We start from the raw sequence: 14,667 nt of genomic DNA on the forward strand, positions 1-14,667 counted from the left end.
CCAACCAGGACTGCTGATGCAATAATGTGTCATAAAGGCCAATTAATTTTCCCTCAAAATTCAGTTCTTTGAATGTCAGCGTTAACACACATCTACCAACCTTGGAACTATTTTTGCCCCAGGTGATGCGTGCAGGTGGGAATCAACGACCTCTGACCCCTAGCCAAGGACAGCAGAGTCAGCAGACAGAGCAGCTTGTTGCTGCAGCAGCGGTGAACTCTGCCTTGGCCTTTGGGCAAGGCCTGGCAGCAGGTGTACCCGGTAAGAGACTGTTGGTGTGAAATGGGCTTTCACACTAACAGTGATTTGAAGCATCAAACTGATTAGAAGTCATCAATTCTCAATGAAAGGGAGCGATTTGAGGCGGTTGGGAGTAAAAGACCATTGGCTACGCAGCAAAGTTGAGCAGAGTTTAATTTTATGCAAATGCACAGCAATGTTGCAACTACCAAACACCTTAACACAGTTAAACTTTCACAGTTACATAGAACAATGTCTGATTTAAATTGTGTTTGTGTATTCCAGGTTATCCCATGTTAGCCCCAGCATATTATGACCAGACGGGTGCACTTGTGGTGAATACAGGTGCTCGTGGTGGCCCGGTCCGACTTATGGCCCCTGCATCGGTTATCATCAGCCCATCAGCAGCAGGTACATGTTTGAAGTTTGCACTCTTTTCACGCTTAAATGTGTGCCCAGTAGACAGACTTAAGTTCTAGAAGAACCTGTGACTTCGAGTCCACCATTAACCTCTTCAACTCTGGTGCATTTTTGGGCTGTCGCCTGCAATGTTTCACACTCAAATTTAAAAAACAGATGCGATTCTTCTGGATTCATCCGGAATTCCAATTCCATTTTTTCCGACTTAAAAGTGACCAGTGTGAATTGTGTAAATCTGTAAAGAAAATTAATGGGGGGGGGTTGGGTTGTGTTAATATTTAATCGATTGTCCATATGTTTTCGACAATGTCCTGTCCAGTGCATTCTCCATAAGCATTTTTCACCCAAACAAGGTTCATTTAACCATCCCTTGGAACTTCTCTCACAAACTTCACAGCTGCGTCACGCACATAATTTGTTGAACGCACGAGACGGAGGCTCCTGTTTTCCCTGTCAGGACTTCATTCAAGTAAGACAGGTTTTTTCATTCATCAAGAGAAATTAAATGGTTGGATATAAAACGGCTTTGAACTGTTAACCCTGTTGATGACAGGTTAAAATTAGCTCTGCAATTACCGCGTTACTGACGTGATATTTGAAGTAAAATGATTGTTTGCTGTCCCCGTCTTTGCTCTGAACATTTTCCTGCTTTTTTGTGCTTAGCTGATCACATGCCTGAAAAGCTCACCATTTACTTATACTGTGGACTAATTGCCAAAAATGTGTCAATTTTTTATTTGATTTTTTTTATATATCAAAAACCCCAAAATTATTCATAAATAATATAGTATATGTTTACAATCTTATGATGAAAGTGTTTTTTTTTTTCTGAATTTGTAAGCATGTAATTCTGGTTCTGTTCACTCCATCTCCCTCCAAAAACTCTTATTTAATTCCACTAGATGGCAGCAAGTACTAGAATTAATTTTTTTCTTCTCTATCACCTTCCATCACAAAATGCTGATCTGAAATGTAGGTGGCTCTCTAACGCATTTTAGCCCTCACAGATGTGCTCGTCCATTAGGGCTGCAACTAACGATTATTTTGATAACCGATTAATCTTAGATTATTTCTGCAATTAATCGGGTAAAAACTGATTTTATTTCCTGTATTTTATTAAAATATGATTTTTTCAAAAACCTGATATGATAAAGGGCTTAAGGATTTGGTTTGATTTACATTACTGAATTCATGATTCTATACTCCCAAAAATTTGAACAAAGCCTGAATCATAAAAAGTTATGTTTGGATTTTTTATTATTATTAGAAATAGTTCCTTGTAAAGCTTAACAAAAAGTGCTCATCATTAAATAGTAAAATGATCCATAGGGCATGGAGTGGGACAAAAAATCAGCCCAGCAGAGGGCAATAGTGACATGAGAATAGAAAGATGCTTGTACACACTGATTACATTGATTAAAGTATTTTAATATTATAGTTTTTAAAATAGTATTTTCACTGATTACATGTTTCTAAACTATTCTTTTAAAAGGAATGTGTATGGCTTATCCAGTAAAATAGTGTTTGCCATAGTATAAATTTACTAGTGAAATCAGACAATACACGTGGCATTATCAGGAGGACTTTCAAATATCAGGACCCTTAGCATTATTATACATTATATTCAGCATTACATACAGTTTAATATAGTACAATCATCTGTAAACCCTGTGCAGATTCACTCTCACGCTGAAAAGACTCATCCACTGTATTACATGTGCTTACATGAGCAGGAGAAAACACTTTAAAAACCGGCACACCTTGACTGCTAAGATTTCAGTGTGATATCCATGAAAGCTGCACAAGTGATTACATTGAAACTGAAATCGTGGTATGATGTTGCACGAGTTTAATCAAAATGATTGTGCTCCCTTTCTCCATTGTGATCGGTTTGACTGACACGGATGCACGTGCTTGCTTGCTCATTAAAGTTTAAAGGAGACTTGCTTGTGGTAAGAACAAACGGTTTTGCGAAATACGCAGCTGATTTTGAACTCAACATGTTTACATTATAAAACATAGAAAATAGCAGTAAAATGTAAGTGATGTGCTGGAGAGAACAACTCTTGCGCATCAAAAAGCACAAGCACTCTGTAAACGCACCTGATGCAGCAGCCGGTCCACATTAATCTGTATGATTATTATGATCTTCTTTAAGGTGTTTATAAAGTGCTCTCGTGCGCGGGACAACTTGGGTCCTATTTTTTCCACTTCAACTTGTCTCCGCTGTTTTTCAAACGAGTTATCATGCAACACATTTTTCACTTGGCTGTGAAGTGATGTCACTGACGGGGCTTCTCCGTGCTTACTGCAAATATCCAACTAATCGATAATGAAATGGAAAATGATTTCCATTATCGATAATTATCGATTTTATCGATTAGTTGTTGCAGCCCTATCGTCCGTAGACACTTATTCAGTTTATGCACCACCTCCAATGTTTCACTGAATATCTTGACCTCTGAGTAGACTAGAAGCTCAATCTAGGTGTCATTAGAAAGCTGAGATCCTTACCTTTGCTGTGATGTATAAAATTTTATCATCAATAGTAGGGCTGCAACTAATGATTGTTTTGATAATCAATTAATCTAACAATTATTAGAACGATTATTCGGCGATTTATTGCAATGATTAATCATTAGTTCGTAACCAATTATTCAGCTTGTGCCCCGACTTAAAAGGTTGTTGTAATATGTTCGGGGCAATGGAGGAGTAAGGAGGCAGCGAAATGTCAGTGTAGGTGTTTTATTTTCTTATTTCCACTCTTGGTGTACAGCGCACTCATTCTCTGTTAATTTTCCACACTAAATTGCAATCATTTACTTCCAACATAAACAAAAAAGGCTCTGCAAACACTCATTAGATTTTTAACACTGAGAACACTCCACTGTTGTACACTAAGTCTCTCTCTCTGCTGGTTCACCTCCACACTGACGCTCTGGCATGCCTTATGTCTCCTTCCGCCATCACTATAATGAGAGACAGGTGTTAGAGTAATACAACCCAGGTGACAAGCCTTACCGCTCTCCCTCTCCTGCAGACAGACACATGACCGCGCACCCATGCCACAGTTGTATTAAACATGCTTACAATAAAAAAATCATATTTTAAAAATACCTCTAAATGACATTCACTGAATTAAAGGGAATTGTTTTTTTAATTCAGTAAAGAAATTCACTGCAAAAAATCCTATTGTTATCAAGTGTTTGTCTTGTTTTCCATTTAAAATTGTCTAAAAATCCTTAAAAAATATGCATTCACCTGAGAAGCAGCATATAAGATATTTAGACTTGCTTTAAGAGAATGTATCTTAAATATAATTGTATGGAAGATGTAGCTGTGAGCTGTCTCCTCAGTCAGATGAGTTAATCAAACAACTATTCGACGACAAAAAAAAGAAACTCAAATTTTTTTTATTGTCAACGTTGTCGATAATGTCAACTAAGCGTTTCTGCCTTAATTGATAGTCCATAACATATATTTCCGATAATTTATTTAGCATGCTTTTCCTGCTGGACCGCATATTTTGTTCTGGACATCTCAGATATAACATTGTATTATTCACACAAGCACGCTCACGGACGATTACAGAATGGCCTTTTTTAAGATAAATGCAGATATAAAGTTTTCAGACTGTATAGTCGTGTTCCTGAGAATGAAAGCTTTCATTTGTCTAAGTGCTATTTGAAAGACTTTTATTTTAATGTAATATTAAATGTTAGTGTGATTTAATATTTCTACCACATGAACTCTAGGTGGCACTGATTTGCGACGTGAATGTTTTTAGGCCTTATTTTGTTATTTTTATGTAATAAAGGCATAAGTGATGCCTGACTTATGTATTCTGAGACTTTACAATTTTATGCATAAACATTTTTGCAACATAGCGCCCTCTTTTGGACCCACCAGTGGGTCCACAGAGTTGAAGAGGTTAAACTTTCAAATTGTTTTCTTTGCATTTGAATATAATTTCTTCCTTGTTTTACAGTGGCTGCTGCTGCTGCCTCAGCAGGTGGGGCTAATGCCGGTCTTGGGGGCGGAGCAAGTGGGGCGTTCCGTGCATTGAGTTCTCAGCAAGCTCCTGGGCAGCAGGGGAGTGGGGCTTTGGGAGGAAGCTCTTTTTATGGGAGTGGCTCCCCAAGCTCTTCCTCACAGAGCTCCTCACTATTTTCACAAGGCTCTGCACAGCCAGGGAGCACCTCACTCGGATTTAATGCCAACCCATCTTCCTCTCTGGGAGCCACACTTGGAGCAACCCTCGGAGGTTTTGGAACAGCAGGTGTTTCATCTCAACTTTTGTCATTAGCAAACTAAATTCCACACAGAATAACACGTTATTGTTTTTGTTTTTTTTAATACTATGCATAATGATCACTTTGAAACTATTCATTTTGAACACGTATACTACACCTCAGGACTGAAACCCAAGTGATATTGCTAATGCTAAATGTTTTAGATGGAATACGATTTGCATTTAATGATGTGTTCAGGCTGACTCTCAGGGCATAGTTTGTTGAATTTTACATAATGTTCTGTTTGCAGTTGCTAATTCCAGCTCTAGTGGGTCACGTCGAGATTCTCTGACAGGAAGCTCTGACCTGTACAAGCGCACACCCAGTAGCCTCACCCCTATTGGCCATGGGGGTTTCTACAATGGCCTCAGCTTTAGCTCCTCCCCTGGCCCAGTAGGCATGCCACTTCCCAACCAAGGCCCATCCCACTCTCTCACCCCGCCTCCCTCGCTCTCAACCCATGGATCTTCAAGCAGTCTCAACCTTGGTGAGTGCATGTTGCGGAAACAGTTTATCATAAAAAACAGCATGTATGCACATCTAAAAGCACTTAAACAGGTGCTGGATCAAAGCACAATGCTTCACAAATTAAAGAAATGTGTGCACTGCTACAAGATTCCCATTTATTTTGCAATGTTGTGATCCAGTGTGCCTGAAGATCCATGGGAATAATTAGGAAACTAGTATCATAAAAATATCAATTTCCACTGCATCCCGATCTTCATTTGAACTATCTCTATCAGTTCTTAAATTCCAAGATCGATCTTTTACTCTATGCGCAACCCTCTACTACAATGAGAGAATCACTCGCATTCGCAAACAAATTTTGCGCTATGCGACTAAAAATTGATATATTTTTAAACTGGCTGGTAAATGTTTAGATTTGTGTTGTTGGATGAATTGTGTAGTATATTGGTGTTCAATATTCAGCAGTGAGATCCTTTTACTGCATGTTGAGATTAAAAGTTGTTCAATGTATGTGTGTGTCCAAAGGTGAGATTGACACAACCGATTTGTCAATAATGTATCTTTTAATACCCTTTCAGTTCTCTACAGTCAGTTGTTAATGAAAGACATTTAATTCTTATCAGGCATAGCGCAGATGAGTCTCTTGCATGTACTAAGTTAGACGTTTACAGGAATGCTGGATTTCCATAAAGAGACAGTACCGGTTTTTAGCACGTGTTCAACAAATCAGTGTAAACACCTTTTAAATAGTACAAATTATGCAATTAAACAAACATGTAACAAAATATAATATATGCTATATATAATATTTATTGATTAAATGCATTGACTTGTTAATTTTTTTAAAAGCCAACATGTGATGAAAAACAAAAAATATTATTAGTAACATTAATATTTTCATATTGTACCTATTTAGAAGGTCCCTCGTATAATTAACAGCATTAGCTGGGAGAGAATGTATTTCATATGTCAGCAAAAGGGACATTATAGCTAAAATATACCGATATGACTCTAAATTCGAATCAAATCGAGAGCTTGTGAATCGGAATCGAATTGGGAAATCTGTATCAATACCCAGCCCTACCTCTTACATTTATGAGAACAGTGGCATTCGAGGCATTCCCAGCCTCGCAACAAATATTTTTATACATTTTTCATAATATATGTCATCACATATCATTTAAGAATTGAGTGACATAACACCATAATCGTATCACCATTTTCTTGTAACATTAAGAAGTGAATCTAATTGACCCGTCTCTTTGGCTCATCCTCCTCAGGCGGGCTGACCAATGGCAGTGGCCGTTTCATCTCCGCAGCGCCAGGAGCAGAGGCGAAATATCGCAGTGCCACCACTGGCTCTTCTCTCTTCAGTCCCAGCAGTCAGCTTTTCCCCTCGTCACGGCTACGCTACGGAATGACTGACGTGATGCCTTCAGGTCGCAGCCGTCTGCTTGAGGACTTCAGAAACAACCGCTACCCCAACCTGCAGCTGAGAGAGATCACAGGACATGTCATGGAGTTCTCTCAGGACCAGCATGGCTCCAGGTAATGCAGATGTCTGCTACAGCTCAAAATTGTGGTGACTCAGGACTAGGGCTGCAACTAACGATTATTTTGATAATCGATTAATCTAACGATTCTTGGAACGATTATTTGGCGATTATTGCAACGATTAATCATTAGCTCTTAACCGATTATTCAGCTTGTGCCCTGACTTAAAAGGTTGTATTAAATGTGCTTACTAACAATAAAGAGGACAAAATCATTTTAAAAAATACCTCTAAATGACATTCACTGAATTAAAGGTGAAAAAATACTTTAATTCAGTAAAGAAATTAACTGCAAAAAAGTGTTTTTGTCTTGTTTTCCATTTAAAATGTCTAAAAATCCTTAAAACAAGATACATTTACTTGAGAAACAACATATGATATTTAGACTTGCTTTAAGAGACAAATAGAAGTGTATTTTGTATGTGTGTATTTTTTCACTTGGTTATACTTCTGCGAGTGCAGTAAAGACAAAATATACTTATATTCAAGATCTATTCTCTAAAAACAAGTCTAAATATCTTATCTTATATGCTGCTTCTCAGGTGAATGCATCTTTTTTTAAAGGATTTTTAGATATTTTAAAATTTGTATTTTTAATATTATATTCAGCATTCTCAGATAACCATTTTTTCTTCTGCAGTACAGCTGCTAAAGTAAATGTACATTGTTTTTTAAAGGAGTTTTAGATATTTATATTGGAAAACAAGCCAAAAAAACAAATCAAAACTGTATTTTGTTGCAGTGCATAATGGGGCGAAGACTATTCTCACCTTTCTGTTCACTTCAGTCTAACTTTAACTCACAAATAAACAAACTCTTTCTTATTAATAAAGCTGCATATTACCAATTTTCTTCACGATAAGAAATGCACAGTGACTCATATATTATGATTCAATAAATCGCGAGCCATCACGTTATAATCTAGCTGCAGCAAGCACATGCTCGTGGGATGAGCGTCCCATGGACAGTGTGCGCCTCAGCGGGGTGCAGTTTCAATCTCTCCCCCTTAAATCGGGACATCTGTGCAACTCATAGAAGAGGTGCTGACCGCACAGAGAAATGCCAGTTTCGGAGTTTGTAGTTATTTTCATGATCTGCTTCTGTATTATTTGAACTTTAATAAAGCTATAATGCATTAAATATAACTGCATTTAAGATGTAACGATATAAGATGTTCCTTTAAAGAGCTCCGGCTCCACTTATTCCACAACGAGAGAGCTTCTGTATTTACTTATTTGGTATTTTTGTATAATTCCCTCATACTTTGTGAGCTACATCACCTGAAGCTGTGTGGAAGGTTTAAAGTGCATCTGGACTGTGAGATGTGTAATTCTTCCTCTCCTCAGTCAGGCGCAAACTGCAGTGCTGCTCTCGTGCATTATCAGAGTTTCATGTGATCTCATGTTATGTTAAACGAGATCAAACGACTATTTGACAATGAAAATTTTTGTCGACAATTTTTTATTGTTGATGTTGTCAATCATGTTGACTAATCGTTTTAGCCCTACTCGGCACATGGTTCCTGAACTTTAGGAGAACACCATTTCTAAACACAGAGGATCAACATGTCTGTACAAGATGTTACAACTTGGGATAATATATTTTAAAAAAATAATACTAGAATGTATAAGGGGTTTGTATTAAATTTGTCAATTTTAGCTGTTAAATAGAGCTACAAAATGCAGTAATTTAATTTTGTGTAAAACTTATGGTTCTTTGCTTATAACTTTCATGAGACTTTCACCATAATTATTTTATACCTGATGGCTGCAAAGCAGGACTTCACCAAATGTGCTCACACTTTAATGTCCAGAATATTTTTTTTAAAATCTTTTGTTTGCATTCAGGTTTATCCAGCTAAAATTGGAGAGAGCAAGTCCTGCGGAGCGGCAGTTGGTCTTCAACGAGATACTGCAGGCAGCATACCAGCTCATGGTTGATGTGTTTGGAAATTATGTCATCCAGAAATTCTTTGAGGTAACACCAAGGATTTTTTTTTTTTTTTTTTTTTTTTTTGGGTCCATATTCATATTGAGTGTCTAAAAAGCAGACAGGGCAAATATGTGTAAAATATAGTGTATTTTATGCTTTTGAGAGACCTCCTGAAACATAATTTACTGGCAAAACATCTACTTTATATATTTGCAGTTGTGTTGTAACTGTTAAAAAAATAAAACGTGCAGAATATACTGCTACTTTTAAATGTGCCATCAATGGAGAAAGATGCCAAACATGTGCTGGTAGTGATGGTGTCTACCAGCAGGGGCTAATGGGACTTCCACCCAAAACCTGCTCCCTTCTATCAGTGAGAAAAAATGTCCGGTAAATGGCATTTGTTTTGTTAAGTTTGGCAGTCTCGATCAGAAGTTGGCGCTGGCCGAGCGGATCAGGGGCCATGTTTTGTCTCTGGCGCTGCAGATGTACGGCTGCAGAGTGATCCAGAAAGCTCTGGAGTTCATCCCTTCAGACCAACAAGTCATTGTAAGTTTACAAAAGACTGTTTGCCCATATACACTGCTGTTTGTGTAGGCATCCAATTGAAATTACACAAGTGTAATATTTGCATCTAATGTGTTTGTCTTATGCAGAATGAGATGGTTCGGGAGCTCGATGGACACGTGTTGAAGTGTGTTAAGGATCAAAATGGCAACCATGTGGTGCAGAAGTGTATAGAGTGTGTTCAGCCTCATGCTCTGCAGTTCATCATCGATGCCTTCAAAGGACAGGTGGGTTTCTATGGCAGCTTACCTATTCAACATCTTGAAACACTATATGTTTGAATTGAAGGGCTTTAAGAAAGAATTCCTGTCTATATACCATGGGAACTCCTTTGTGATTTGCTTATGCTGGAGTGGACCTTTGCTTTTTGTCAACTTTTGTGTATTTCTAAAGAATCAAAGCTTTGAATCAGTTTGAAATTAGTTTAACTTTATAAGTTCCTTTTCGTCTCAATTTCCTGTCAAATAAAACTGCAGCCTTGTCAAATTCAGTGTTTCCTCTTCAGTGGACCGCACTGGCCAAAACGGCTGCAACAGTAAATGCGTAGTTCATGGGCCCCACATTCTTACAAAGTGGATACTGGGGATAGAAAGACCTATGTACATGCATTTTATTTCCTGCCTATGTTGAGAGAACTGCATTATCGTCAATAAAATAGAGGCTGCATGTGCCTGGAGCTACATATTTTGAAATGTACTTAAAACATTCATCTCTTGTAAGTAATAACTGTGTGTGTTGCGCAGGTGTTTGCTCTGTCCACACACCCATATGGTTGCCGGGTGATTCAACGTATTCTGGAGCACTGCCTGCCTGAGCAGACTCTACCGATACTGGAGGAAATACATCAACACACTGAGCAGCTGGTCCAGGTAATTTATGAGGCATCATCTCTTTTTTTCACAGACCCAGGAACAGTCTTATTCAGGGGCATAGGAATGATCTGAGAACTGGGTAGGCATTCTAAATCTCATCAGCCTCTCTTCACAATATGACAGTTTTAAATAAATAAAAAAATATATATAGATATATATAATAATAATAATAATATTAATAATATTATTATTATTATATATTTATTTATTTTATTTTTTAAAAAAAAATTTTAGAATATGTTTTTAAGAATGTGATCATTTGAAAAGAAAGCATATCAACTGAACTTTTAATAAACATCAGCATTGGGTCTGGGTAGCTCAGCGAGTACTGACGCTGATTACCACCCCTGGAGTCGCGTGTTTGAATCCAGGGTGTGCTGAGTGACTCCAGCCAGATCTCCTAAGCAGCTAAAGTGGCCCGGTTGCTAGGGAGGGTAGAGTCACATGGGGTAACCTCCTCATGGTCGCTATAATGTGTGGTTCTCGCACTTGGTGGGGCACTTGGTGAGTTGTTCGTGGATGCCGCGGAGAATAGTGTGAAGCCTCCACACGCGCTACGTCTCTGCGGTAACATGCTCAACAAGCCATGTGATAAGATGCACGGAGTGACGGTCTCAGACACTGAGGCAACTGAGATTCATCCTCTGCCACCCAGATTGAGGCGAGTCACTACACCACCACGAGGACTTAGAGCACATTGGGAATTGCAAATTGGGGAGAAAAGAAAAAAGACATCAGCATTTTTTTCATGATAGAACTTTAGTAATTAGAACTAAATTGTACAAACCATGTATGAATGAAGTTGTCATATCAAAATAATTATATAATTTAATGATTGCTGTCAAACATTTCAAACATTGGTCCAGTCAGCCAGAACCAAAGTGTCAATCAAGCACAACAAATTAATTAAAAATCCTTAATGTCCATGTCAAATGATCTTACCTGAAGAATTTCAGAAGCTTGTCACCTCTCTGTACACTGTTGACTTGGTCACTGATCTATTTTTTTCTTTTTCTTTTCTAAAATAGATATGCTGCAAACATCACCATTACCATTAAATTCAATATAATAGCCAAGCAAAAAACATGGAAAAGTCAAAGAACAATATCATTGTTTAGATGTATACTATGACATTAGATTATTGTTGTCACAAACGACTCTATGAAAGAAATCCCGAATGTCTGTCCCCTTCAGTGTTTTGGCTGGTGGTTGTACATGAGATATTATTGGTCACTGAGTGTTTCAGTGAAAAAGACTAACAATAAAGAGGTCAGAGATTTAAAACTCGCTGAAAGTTACCAAAATGTAAAATGTTTTCATCTGTTTAACAACATTAACTTACAATAGTCAAAGATGACTTCTCTATTTGCCCACGTCTTGTCTCAGGTAGATTGCCTGGCAGGCTGTTGGGCTCATTAATATTAATCACATTGTCTGTGTTCACCCAAACTGATTTGCTGAATTAAAATGTGGACTGTAACATGTGAGCCCTAGCCAATGAGATACCGCTTTGAGTTAGTTTCACCCACTGCCGAAGAACCAGCTGGCAGAATCTTCTGCTGGGTCTTAAAGGCTTCGTTTTTGGCAAACGGCTGCACTTTTTTCCCTTGCACTACAATTAAGCAAAATAAATGTATTAAATGTAATTATTATTTCTCAAAAAGTGTGGGGGACAAATTTATTTATTTCTAAAAATGAGGGGGACATGTCCCCCTCAGTTATAATGGTTCCTACACCCCTGGTCTTATTCAATCTTCTAATCTAAACCACTATTTTTCCCTTCTCCATGTAGGATCAGTATGGGAATTATGTAATTCAGCATGTGTTGGAGCACGGCCGCGCAGAGGACAAGAGCAAGATCGTCTCTGAAATCAGAGGAAATGTTTTGGGGCTAAGCCAACATAAGTTTGCCAGGTGCGCATTAGGGATTAGTATCGGCAACTACCTCATGATACAATACACATCACAATATCATAATTTGAACATGAGGGTGATTAAAGTAATTTTTGGGTCAATTATCCCTTTAATTTTGAAATGAACTGTAATTTAATTGAACTTAAGGAAATATGAATGCACACACAAATGAAAAAAATAATTGATTTGTATGATTGTATCGACACAGATCTAGTGTGCATAAACATGCATGCACACAAAGCACTCGATGCATGCATGTAACCACAGGAACACAGAAAAAGTTTTCAGGCATATGTGTTCTCTCCTCAGTAACGTGGTGGAAAAGTGTGTGACCCACTCTTTGCGTGCGGAGAGAGCTATGCTTATTGATGAGGTATGCAGTATAGCGGACGGGCCCCACAGTGCCTTATACACCATGATGAAGGACCAGTACGCTAACTACGTTGTGCAGAAAATGATCGATGTAGCCGAGCCTACACAGCGCAAGATTGTAATGCACAAGGTGCAGCTCAGCTTCTATTTTTATATTCTCATTCTTTTTTCTTTCTTTTTTCAATTTCTTTTCATTTTTCTTGTTTATAAAATTTTCTTTCCACACTGACATATTGACACTTGGGGAAGAATTGTGTGCAAGTACAGACTGTTATGTGATAAATGTTTATTGCTGTGTAGATCCGGCCCCATATCGCAACGCTGAGGAAGTATACATACGGAAAGCACATCCTGGCTAAGCTGGAGAAGTACTACATGAAGAACGGTGTTGACCTCGGCCCACTCTGTGCTCCCCCTAATGGCATCATGTAAACCCCTTCCATTACACCCTAGGACACCCGTGTCTGCGTGTGTGTGAGCACATTTGTTCACGCCCAACATTTGGTGGAGGTTGGTGTGAAATGGCTGAAACCTTCTCGTCATTGATGCATCCCTCGAGTTGTTGTGACTTTGTTTTTTTCTTTATTTCTCCCTTTTAGCAATTCTTTATCACTCTGCTACCTAAATAACAGTCCCTTTTTGGTTCTGTATGTATGTAATGAAAGAATATTTGATTTATCCCACTTTCAATCATGTAGGCTTGTGCAAACACTTCATTGCTCAGCAACACCTTTCTAATGCGCATTTTCTTTCATAACGCGCACATTATTGCTAACACTTGATTGCTAACATACGCAGACATTTAGCATGGGAGACGTTTTTGGTCTTGCTTCTATAAACTATTTAGTGCATACTTGGTGTAGACCTTTGCATATATATATATATAAATATATATATAAAACTTTGTAGTTTTTCTGGTTTTTGATGTCCAATCTGTATCTATAGTCTTCCCCAGTAGTGAATACATACTTCTGATTGTATAATTGTACATTTGTAAACCTTCGCTAATGTAAATGTGGACTTGCTTCTACTGCCCTTTTTTGGTATGAGAAAAAAAAAAAATGGAAAAAAGAATCTTGTGCATTTCAGTGTAAATTCTCACCTCTTTGGTTGTGGTTTCTGAGTTGTTATATAATGTAAATTGTAATATCAGATTTTTTTGTTGGTTTTGAAGCCCTTTAGATTATTTCTGCATAGATGTACAAAGAACAGAGATGTGCACTCTGCTTTTAGCCATTCACCAGCCACCTCTTTTTCACCTCCAGTCATCCTTTTTTTTTTTTTTTTTTTTTTTTTAAGATCTTTTATAGTCCCTCCCTCGCTCCAGGGCAGATAGCAACAAGCGCGTTTGTGTGTATGTGTGTGACGCGTTAGACTGCCCTGGGTCAGATGTGTGTACAGATTTGCCATTCTTTTGTCTACTTGTAAGTGATTGTAACATACTGGCCATTGGTTTTTGATTTTGAACACTATCTGGTGTATATTTAAACAGCCTTGTGTATATTTCCTATGATTCTCTTTATGCAGGCACACTTGTAACCATAATGTGTATAGGTAACAGATGCTGTGTGTGCTTTCTGCCTGGGCAACTATTTTTTGTAACTCCAGTTGTAGATTGTCTCTAAACAATGTGTGATCTTTATTTTGAAAGAAAACAATGAAAAAATTATAAATTTCATCATTGTCTTTGACTTTTCCTTTCGATGTGCTTATTTTGTCTTCAGGCTGTTCTTTTGTAAGTCCATGCTTTTTCAAATCTATTCTGTCATAATCCTAATTAATCTTTTGAGAAGTACTCTTGTGAATTGCTGTAGGTTACAGTTTTGTTGGAAGAATTTCATTTTCTTTAGGATTGCAATTGTAGCATGCATTATAAAGTGTACATTCACTCCACTTAATGCTAAATCCCATTTCTGGGAAGGAATTGTTTTGTAGTGGTAATTTAACAATCTCTTAATGTCATTGCCTGAGGATAAAGTCTTGATGAAAGTAATAGATACTCTTCGATAATTAATGCAGATTCTGTAAACAGCTCTT

General features: G+C 37.8%; 1 protein-coding gene and 1 non-coding gene across 2 annotated transcripts in view; both read left to right on the forward strand.

The window, feature by feature from the left end:
• The window catches only part of LOC127425398 (pumilio homolog 1-like), a 39,991-nt gene extending 25,683 nt beyond the window's left edge, over window positions 1–14,308 (forward strand). Inside the window, exons 11-22 of the mRNA XM_051671385.1 lie at window positions 123–261; window positions 526–651; window positions 4,649–4,939; window positions 5,203–5,439; window positions 6,701–6,968; window positions 8,821–8,950; window positions 9,320–9,454; window positions 9,562–9,699; window positions 10,216–10,341; window positions 12,137–12,258; window positions 12,568–12,760; window positions 12,931–14,308. Coding sequence (XP_051527345.1) covers window positions 123–261; window positions 526–651; window positions 4,649–4,939; window positions 5,203–5,439; window positions 6,701–6,968; window positions 8,821–8,950; window positions 9,320–9,454; window positions 9,562–9,699; window positions 10,216–10,341; window positions 12,137–12,258; window positions 12,568–12,760; window positions 12,931–13,062 — 2,037 coding nt within the window. The 3' untranslated portion in view covers window positions 13,063–14,308. The remainder of the gene's footprint in view (window positions 1–122; window positions 262–525; window positions 652–4,648; window positions 4,940–5,202; window positions 5,440–6,700; window positions 6,969–8,820; window positions 8,951–9,319; window positions 9,455–9,561; window positions 9,700–10,215; window positions 10,342–12,136; window positions 12,259–12,567; window positions 12,761–12,930) is intronic.
• LOC127425767 (small nucleolar RNA SNORA5) lies at window positions 9,944–10,079 on the forward strand. The gene has a single exon (XR_007894676.1). It is a non-coding gene; the product is annotated as a small nucleolar RNA SNORA5 (small nucleolar RNA).
• Window positions 14,309–14,667: the final 359 nt, after the last annotated feature.

The sequence above is a fragment of the Myxocyprinus asiaticus genome, chromosome 34 (genome assembly GCF_019703515.2).
Source record: "Myxocyprinus asiaticus isolate MX2 ecotype Aquarium Trade chromosome 34, UBuf_Myxa_2, whole genome shotgun sequence".
Lineage (NCBI taxonomy): Eukaryota > Metazoa > Chordata > Actinopteri > Cypriniformes > Catostomidae > Myxocyprinus > Myxocyprinus asiaticus.